Genomic DNA, 10,608 nt, shown 5'->3' on the forward strand with positions numbered 1-10,608 from the left:
AACGAGTGAAGTATAATTAGAATATCACTTATTCAATAGCTAAAAGAATAATACTTCATATTTATACACTCAAGACATGTGAACTATAATTAGAATCTTACTCTCATATATATATATATATATATATATATATATATATACTTTTGAAACAAGAATGTTAATAAATTAATTGATGTTTGTCTTTATATAATTGTTTTATCTATATTATCTATTACAATCTTTTTTTCTGTTTTCTTTTATGTTTTTAACCTTACTATATATTCTTATAAATGTTGATTTAATAAAATTCTTATTGATTTCATCAAGAGGCGACTTAAGTTAACTAACCCTGTCCTATACTCATATTATGAATAGAGTAAATGTTCTACTCTACTTAATTTAATCATAAAAATGACAATTAAGTGATACATTGACGCGTCTACCGCATACTACTAATTTACCAAAAGATATAACATTAAATCATGAAACAACTAGGGATATCAATGCGACGGGTAGGATAGTAACTTCCTCGCACCTCATCTGCTAGATAAATATTTATTCTGTACCCGTACTCATATCCGTCAGGTATCCATTATGCGGGTATCCGTCTATTTTTTTCATATCCGCGGGTATCTACGGGTACCCGCGGATATTTACAAAATTATTTAAAAAATAAATATTTAATCATAAATTCAAATAAAATAAAATAAAATACATCACTGTCATAAATTTTAAATAAAGTTCAAACAAACTCAAGTCCATACATATCCAAATAATCATAAAAATAAATATAAAATGACGTTCAACACAATGAAAATTCTTTAATTAGTGCTTTGATCAACAAGTCTACTTTCTCCGATTGATTCTTGAGAAAAAATTAGGTAAAAATGTGTTTTACTAATATATATATATATATATATATATTTAAATTAAAGTTTAGCAAGTACGGGTATTCACGGATACAGATACTATAATACTCGTACCCGTCCCATTAATATACGAGTATTAAAAATACCAGTTTAATATATGTTTCCTACCCATTACGGGTTTTATCCGCAGGTATCCGCGGATACATATATTTTTGACATCCCTACAAACAACCTACCATTAAAGAAAATCTATTAATAGATAATTTACACCCATCAAATACTATATTTAAAAAATAATCCAATACACTAAATCCTACATATACTCCTCACATTAGTTTCCAATTTATATTATAAAATGACAATTTTTTAATTATGTTTATGTAGGCAGGTTGCTTGTCTCATTCTAGGCATAGTTGGCTAACTCTTTACACGTTTGAAACTTTTACTAGAGTATCCAAGAATTCATCACACCTTGGCATCCTTTTCTTTCTTTCTCCTTTCTTCTCTAAACTAAACAAAAACATAAGTGATTCTAAACCAAACTCGTTAGTTGTTGAACGTGTTCAAAACTAAAAAAGCAAGTGAATTTGTGCCATGGAAATATAATCCTCTCTATTGAGCTTCACACAAAGTTAAGAAAAAGAACCATTGTTTTCTTAATCTAAATTAATCTACACATGCACTACAATAAAAGGAAAAGGAGAAAACAAAAGAAAAACATATGATAACATGACATAGACTTTCTTTCTATCAACTACTATATTGATTCCAAAAAAAATTTTTACACTAGGAAGTTTGAAAATGAATCAAGGGACATATGAAGTAGTTGTGATTGTGTGTGTGGAAGATGATGAGGCAGGTGAGTTTGATTGAGCACTGTGATTATTGTTAGGCCTTTCTTGAGAATGTGAATGGTTCATTATTGGTGTGTTTGTGACAGGTGGAGGATGTGCAGCCACAGGTGTGTATATTCCAGTTGGAGCAGTAACTGTTGTCAATTCTCCTCCAGAAGCTGTTGAGGTAGCCACTGCACCATATTCTGGTGGCTGCACAAAAATGTTCCCCACAAGAAACAAAGGTGCTGCTTGTGAATTTCCGTTGTTGTGCATTATGGGACTTCTTCTCGTATGCAGACGAAATTTCTGAACAGAACAAAACAACAAAATATCTCACACCACCATTCATAAACATATCAAGTATAAACCCAAGAAAATTCAAGCAGAAAATGGTTTGACAATTTCTATGAAAAATTAGTCTTATCATCTATATTTTTCAAACATTTAATAGAGATTATTATGAAAATATAAAAAATGCATTTAATACTGTGGATTCTTTGAATGACTGTTGAATTTTGTTTTCCACCTTAAATATCTTAGATTTATAAAGAAGAAACTCATCATTGACAGACGAGAGAATTATCATGACAATAATCAAAATTTCTAAAACAGGTTCCTCTAAAATTTGAAGTCAAACCATGTTTTTCTAAAATAAATAAGATATTTTGGGAAAGATTTTGAGTTCTGAGATAAAACGTGATTAAGAAAATAAATCTCATTAAAAATAATAAATCATGTTTTTGTAAAGATGAGTCAACTGCGATGCGATGAACCAAAAAATACAACACCCAATTTATGCCTCAGAAGCCAATTCTGAGGATCTTGGCACAGTACCAAAAAAGGAAATTCTGCAGTATCATGGAAATTGGGCAAGAAATTGACATGACCAAAGGAACAACACACTAACCTGCAAGTGGCTTTTGACTTCATCATTGGTGAGGCCATCAACCTTCATTAGCTCCCTGATCTGTTTGGGCGTGGCAGCTACAACAAACACCAAATTATCAAACGTTTGAAACAAGTTCTAAGTAAATTCGAAACATTTGTTTATTGCACAGAACAAAAACTAGTTCCAATTAAGATACGCACAATCTGCACCACCAAGTTGCTGAAGGGCATGCAAGAATCGCTTGTGCAATTCCTGTGACCAACATCGTCGTTGCTTTCTCTGAGTCTGTCCTTTCTCCTCTTTTTTGCTGTCTATTATTCTCACTGGTCCTGTGGAACTTGTAGCAGGAACTGGTGGTGAAGACGGTGCTTTACCAATTGCTGGTGCATAATTATTAGCCTTTCCGTTAACCACAACACTTTTTTCCTCTCTTTGGAACGGTTGAAAAGCTCCACCGTTTCTCTTCACTTCAACAACATTTGCTTTTCTGGGCACATCCTAAATCCCCACAAAACAAAAAAGAACATCCTTAAAAAAAATTATCAATGCAAAGCTAAATTAAATAAAATAAATTTTGGGTGTTTTGTGTTTTGTTTTTACCTCTTTGGTAGGAGGGGGATTGGGATTCCACAACTGAACGGATCTAAGCCAATCTGATTTCTTTTTATCAGAAGTGGTTTTTTTGTGGTGATGAGAATGTTGCTCATCTTCATCTTCATTTTCTTCTTCTTCTTCTTCTTCTTCCTCTTCTTCAACAGAATCTTGAGACGCTCTTTTCTTAATAGGAATGAACTCTTCAAAAACAGGTCCTTCATCCGTTGATGTCTGCTCCGAACACTCCGATTGACCATTCAAATTGTACTCCGTAACCGTTCCAGACAATTGCTGCCTGCACCCCTCAATTGCTGCATCAAATTCACACAGACAAACAAAAAAGAAACAAAATCAAATCTCGAGTCCAAAAAATGGCAAAACTGGAATTAACACACCCAAAACCAGAAGCCGGAAACTTCAAGTTCACATCACAAAAGGGTGTTAGATTTTGGCATTTTTTTCAAGGTTTTACCTTGCGTGACAAGCTCCAACGACAGAGGAAGCTCTTTGGGGAAAACTTGAATTTTTCTCCTTTCTTCCTCCAATGCTTCGATGTACTCACGGAACCCCATTTTCCGGGGAAGCATTTTTCTCAAAAATTCGAAACTTTTTCTCTTGGATGATTCTGCGTTGGTGGGTTTTGAGTTTTGTGGGTGTGAGAGGGAAAACAGTTTGAGGTAGAGGATGAGGAGGAATATATAGGGAATGGCGTTTTGTCAAAGCGTGGAAAGAAAACGGATCCAACAATGAGAAAATTTGTAATAATGGGATCTAATCTGAGCAGAATCAAAATTTGGAATAAACTCTGAAGAGAGAGAAGACGTAGGAAGTTAGAGAGAGAAAGTGATTGGACGGTCCAGATGAACCGAGGTGAACATCGAGGTCGGGCCGTCGCGTACAAAAACGAATATTTGATGCGTTTTATTATATTCTTGCATATTCCACTCTCTTGTGTTCCTTTTTTTTTTCTTTTACTATGTTTCACTCTCTCTCTTGTTTTGTCATTTGTGTATTTTCTTTATTGGTATATATGAAAAAAGCTGAACAATAATGCATTAAATTATAGAAAAAAGCTTTATCTAGTTTAATAAATATTTTCATATTTTCTTTCAGTGTTTAATGCTTTAAAATAATTGAATGGATTTAAAATGAATGAATGGACTTAAGTTATGATGATTTTTTTCGTAAGGTTTGTTGTTAAGTGTTAGAAATGAAAACACGAATTGAATTAAGATACGACGACACTATAAATTTAGATTCTACTCTTAATTAAACTATTTAAGATTTTTTTTAACTACTAAGTGGTATTTTTGAGAGTTAATTAAAGTGTAATTTTGTTTCAGAAAAATATGAGAAAAAATAATGAAAGGAAAAAAAGAGGGTATAATTATGAATATTCTGGAGTGTGATTCCCTTTGAGTTTATTGTGGGCTGGCAAATGCGTCAGCGGTGTTCTCTCTCATATTCTTCACCGCCTCTCACATTTTATTCATAGGATAAGAACAAACAAAGACTATTCTTCTTCTTCTTCTTATATTCTCTTTCTCGTTGTCTCTTTCCTCATCTATCCCAATTCCATTTTTTTATGTATTTAGGGTTTAGTAATGTTGATAAACTCGTTCATCTTTCAAGTAATCAATGTTGAGAATTTTAGGTCAAAATGTACGGAATGCATGTGATCTCTCCGTTATCATCTTTCTAATTTTAAGAATTATTTCTTATTTTATAATATTTTTATTAGAGTATATTATGTAATATAAATTTTGAATAAAATATTAATTCAATTTGAATTTTATATCAGAAGAAAAGTTATAAAAGATTTAGAAAATGACGTGAAACAATAGAATTAAAACAAATAAATAAAAATTAATAATTCTCACCATATTTTATTTTTGATTTTCAACTAAAAAATTATTCTATTAAGTATTTAAAATATTTTTTCCTTCTAAATACTTTCTTGTTTGTGTAAAGACCTAAAAATTGACATTAAGAAATGATAGTAACTTAAAAATAATGAGAAGCACTTATTTTAATATTAAGTTTTAATATAAATATTTTATTATAAACGAGTTTTATTATTTCAAAATATATTATCTCTTTATAAACTACTTTTCTAGAGTTCTTTCACTTTTCTCTAGAAGTTGTTGTCTTCTGTTGGTCCGATCGAAGATTTGAGACCATAAGAGTGATCTTTGCAACGAGCTCTTCAATTTGGACCTATCATTTTCTCTATTCGTGTGAGTTGAGTTTCAACCATTTTTCTTGGTCTTTCTCTATTTTCTATTGCATGTAAGTCTTTTTTTTCGCTTGCATGTGTCTTTTTAATCTACTATATGATCAGTCTCTGTTGATTGGTGATCATAATGATATGTCATCATCATTCTTATGATGTTTTAGTATTTTTAGATATGTTTAAGTTGGATATGTGTAAGGGAAGTTAGTTACCATCAAAGTGTGTGTTTATCAAATTGATTATATTTGAGGAGTAAATTGAACTCTCTCATGAATTTTATCAGTGTGTATGTTATGATGTAATATGGTATGTTATGGAAGTTAATTCATGCTTGAACTTGTTTGATTTTTTGTTGATTGGGAAATTTACAATCTAAGCAATTGAACAAGTTGATACTCTCATTTATGTGTTAAAACTATTTTGAATCAATGTATTAAGGAAGGAGTACTAATTTGAGTAATTGATCAGGCCCAAGTTCACTTAACATCACAAAGTGAAGTTGTTGTCATTTGGTGCGACGCTAAGCGACACCAAGGGGCGTTGAGCACCAGTTCCAATGCAGGTTTGGGAGCAATTGTAGCTCCAGGGCGTTGGGTTACAATTCAAGACTCGTGTAGAGTAGAATGAGTTATGTGATGAGAGAGGTAGGAGGTCTTGTTATCAAGAATAAGCCTAAGGTTCTTGTGAAACTTAAAGACTAACCTTATGTGTATCAGCTCAACTATGGTAGAGCAGCTAGCAGTATTCTTTTTATCACCACAAGTGTCAAAATCACCAAGAACCATACATCAATGCCTAGATCCAAATAATTGAGTCTAGAGAGTCTGTAATTGTATGTTTGGTATTTTTATGAATGTTTGAAATATGTTATTTTATGATTTGGTTGTTTTAGGTTAACTCTTTCGTATATCAACTTACCCTATTGTGAACTTTGTGTTTTCTTGTGTTGTTCGTCTATTTCTTTTGAGATGGTCACTTATTCGATGATAATAGATGAAATTGCAAGTTTAGAGGCACTTTTAAAGGATAATGAGCTATTAGAGAGTAATGGAAGGTCTCAAGGAGCTTTAGTAGTGGTTAGTTTTTGTATAAAGTAATTTTGGTTTAGTTTGAGTGTATAAATGATATATTTTTATAGTTATTTATTTTGTAAGACTGTATTAATATACTTTATACACTACATTACATCTTTTGAGTACTATGATGAAGTATTGTTCTTAAATAGTTTTAAGCTACTAAAATAGGATGTTAGCGTTTGATTTTGTTGTCAAGTGTGATTATTAGTTTTGGTTTTCATCTCTAACTTGTTAATTAAGTCACTTCTTCGATCTTTAATTTCTTCCAACAATAATTAAAGTATTGTTTTTTACTTTAAGACTCGTCCTCTAACCAGTTGAAGGATATTAGAAAAGAAAATAACAAATTAATCGATAAGTTAAAAATAAAAAGACGAAAAAACAATCACATAATCTCACTAACGAGATAAAATCAAATGACAAATAAATTTAATAAAAAAAAATGTAAGTTCATAAGATACTCAAAAACTAAATTAAGTTTATCTTAAAAAGTATTTACTTCTTAAAATAATTATTATACTAGCGTAAACATAGGTATTATTGTGCCTGTGTGCATGCATTTTTTAAATATATATGATGATATTATATGATTAGGTGATACTGTAATATTACTAACTTAATATATAAAGTGAATTTATATTTATTAAAAGCAGTGGAATAAATGGAGAAAATAAGAAAAAATAATTGTTAATGAATAAAAGATAAACAATGTTAGAATAGTTTGATAGAAGATATGTATAATAACTCTTAGTCTTTAAAAAGTAAATAAGTAATTACAATAAACATTCGCTTAACTCTGCATTTTGATTTTTAGAGTTTGATGCAGACTTAATTGAGATGTGGATGAAATTTTGAGAGTCATATTACAACATTTGGATATTATGAGTTTAGAATTTGTGAAAATATGAGAGATATAAGATATATGTTACAAAGGGAGAGGAACTTGTTATTTTATTTTATTCATTTACTCTCTCTCTCTCTCTTTATATATATATATATATATATATATATATATATATATATAAGGATTTCTTCTTTTGTATCTACAATTATTTATTCCTAATTTATTTATTTAAGTCCTCATCTCGTCTAAATCTGTATTTGGAGAAGAAAAATTTTCGGATCAATAATTTTATGACTTTACTTTTAGAAAAATCACAAGAAACCATTTGACTATCTATTTATCTATCTATCTATATATATATATATATATATATATATATATATATATATATATATATATATATATATATATATATATAACAAATAATTTGACTACGCGCAATCCTTATATGCTTAGAATATACTTAGTATAAGTATGAAATAAAATTGTACCAACTTATCATGTTAAAATCTAAAACCATTTTTCTTTAATATTTCATACATTTACTTTTGTTTTGTATATAACGACTCTATTGCAATGAAAATAGAGACTAAAGATATATTTAAACTTTTTTATTTTTAAAATACGAGCAAAATTCAATGTATGTCGCCAAAATCTTTTACGGACGTTATTTATTTATCTAAAATGAATTTTAAAGGAAAATGTATGATTTACAATTTAAGAGAAATAAAAATAAGAAAAAATATTTTCTGAAAATAAAACTCATATTAACGTATTTTTGTGAATACTAAAACTACTAACTTTAAATTTTTAGAGAGTAGAAAATTAAACAAAAATATGAAGATCAAAAGTAAAATAGAGTTGTTATATAAAAAACAAAAGCATATTTGTGAAATATTAATCATAAAGGAAAAATTGTTTTAGATTTTAACAAAGATAAGTTGGTATAATTTTATTTTATACTTATACTAAGTATATTCTAAGCATATAAGGATTGTGCGTAGTCAAATTATTTGATATTTAGCTTGGCTTGTTAAATGCATTTAACCATTTTAATTAAATCTCTTTCGTTTTCAGTCTTTTTCATTTTAGATTTGGGGATTTTGTTGGGATATTATTAAAACAAAAAAATTCATGAATTTTGAGAAAGTCATGCATTGGAGAACATACGCGGTGACTATGTTTAAAAATACATAAAGTTATAAAAAATTAGTGGATAATTTTTTATAAATAATAATATAACATAGTTATCTTAAAAAATTAAAAAATGGGTAATTTCGTATTGTTTTACTCTTTCTTGTTTGTGGCTCACCATAATCACGATGAGGGTCTTGTTTGTCTCGGTATTCTTTTCAAAAACAATATTATTTATAATATATATTAGTAAAAATAATATAAATATTATATAATTCCTTAAATTGATTTATTAATATTTTTAATTGAGTGATTTTTAATTGAGTGAGATTAAAAATATTAGTTTTATATTTTAAGCTACAAATGCATTAAAATGGATATTGTCATTTGAATCTGGTCTAAGATGGATTGATAGTAGTTTTGTCGTGGTGGGAGAATTTGAAAAGATTAAAAATATTGGGATGGGTAAGTTGTTTTGTGGGTTGATATTGTTAAGGTCATAAAGTTTTTAAGACAATGATTAAAGGAGCTAGTTTATAAAATTGAAGAACGAATGTGATTTTTGTGACTTTATAGCATATTGATTACATTGTGTTGGTTTATTTGAATGTTACTGGTGTAGTACTTTGATTTCATTTTCTAACAATCATTTTATTTGAATGTTATCATGGAAAATTTTTAAGTAAAACATTGTCGGTATATACAATTTATTAGAATGAGGATATATGTTGTTTTATGGCTTGTGTAAACTATTTTTAATTATTAGAAGTGCTTTATAAATTGCAATACGATTATTCTTTACCTTTTATAATTTGAAATGGTGACTATATTGAGTTGTGCTTGTTAATTAGAAATGTTTTTGTGAATTTGTGTGATATTAGTAGTTAAATTAGTTATTTCCAAGGGAGTGGCACTAAGTGGTAACTCTAAATACAAATATTGTAAATGATTAATTTTAAAAACCTTGCTTGAAGTAGTGATGTGTGGTTGAGTCCCAGTAGCTAGTTTCAAGGAAAAATACTACTGTTTAGGGTGTCAAAGTGTGTATTGAAGGGGACTTTGGGGGGGGGGGGGAGAGGGGGGGGAGGTGTGACTATCTTGACTCTACTAGTTTCTAACTCATATAGAGTACGACATCTAGGTGGTGTGAGTCAAAGGATGCTCAACATGGACAATATGATAGGAAAAAGGATCATACTTAGGGAGCTAATGCAGTTAACCCTGTCATGGCTTGGTTTGGGAACATTTTTTCCTGAGTGATGGAATATCAATGGAGGATTTGGTAGTGAAAGGTGCAGAGTTTCACGAGTCTATTCAATACATTAATCTTCCAAAAGTAGTATTTAGAATTACTTTTGTTGTTTTAGTAGCATTGGGATGAGCCATGTGGGCTGATACCTAGTATATGACTTGATGAATGTGAACTATTTGCGCCCTTGAACTGAATTTTGTTAACTGATGATGTTTGGATAGAGTAGTGTGGTTTGACGTTGGATAGTACAAGTTTACTAATTGAGAATTTTGTGATTTTATGTTGGACTTTAAAGAGAAGGTTCATGGAATGAGTAATTGAGAAGTAGAGATATGAATAAATGAGGAAGAATTGTTGATTTAATGAATAAATAACATCTAAATTATTTTTTTCTTTAAATGCATTAACTTACCTTGGTATTTCTTATTGGTGTGTTGTTTGTTTTCTTTTTTTTGCGATTATCGTATAATAATACGTGATTAGAAGTAGGTGCAGACGAGGCTAGTAACTCTAAAGTTGAGACAAGGCTTTGAAGAGCATATATAATATTAGTTAAATAAGAGCACCTCTAGTCTTTTGGGGTGAATGTATCAAAACTTCGTCTTTTGTGAAACTTGGAACCACTATTGTATTTTGTTTGTAATGACCCTAATTGCCACAATTGGATTTTATATATATATATATATATATATATATATATATATATGTCATTAGTTATATTACATGGCTAAGTATACATATTTATGTTTAAGAGAATTTTAGGGTGATACATTTTGGTGTTAGAGCAGTTCAAACCTTAGGTGAGTTGTGGGAAGTGGGGTCTTATATTTTCTCTTACATTGGTTGTGTTTGTCTTATTGATTATTGTGTAAGTCTAGTTTGACTGATTTGGTTGGTGAAAA

General features: G+C 29.6%; 1 protein-coding gene across 1 annotated transcript; it reads right to left on the reverse strand.

The window, feature by feature from the left end:
* Window positions 1–1,480: 1,480 nt before the first annotated feature.
* LOC114170123 (transcription factor HHO2-like) lies at window positions 1,481–3,918 on the reverse strand. Its single transcript, XM_028055610.2, has 5 exons — window positions 3,640–3,918; window positions 3,174–3,478; window positions 2,774–3,071; window positions 2,592–2,668; window positions 1,481–1,990 (listed from the first exon to the last, which is right to left on the reverse strand). Exons 1-5 carry the CDS (start codon window positions 3,752–3,754, stop codon window positions 1,655–1,657), a joined length of 1,131 nt encoding a protein of 376 aa, XP_027911411.1. The 5' UTR covers window positions 3,755–3,918; the 3' UTR covers window positions 1,481–1,654.
* Window positions 3,919–10,608: the final 6,690 nt, after the last annotated feature.

The sequence above is a fragment of the Vigna unguiculata genome, chromosome 2 (genome assembly GCF_037176805.1).
Source record: "Vigna unguiculata cultivar grain cowpea cultivar isolate G323 ecotype 2 chromosome 2, ASM3717680v1, whole genome shotgun sequence".
In the NCBI taxonomy this organism is placed as follows: Eukaryota; Viridiplantae; Streptophyta; class Magnoliopsida; order Fabales; family Fabaceae; genus Vigna; species Vigna unguiculata.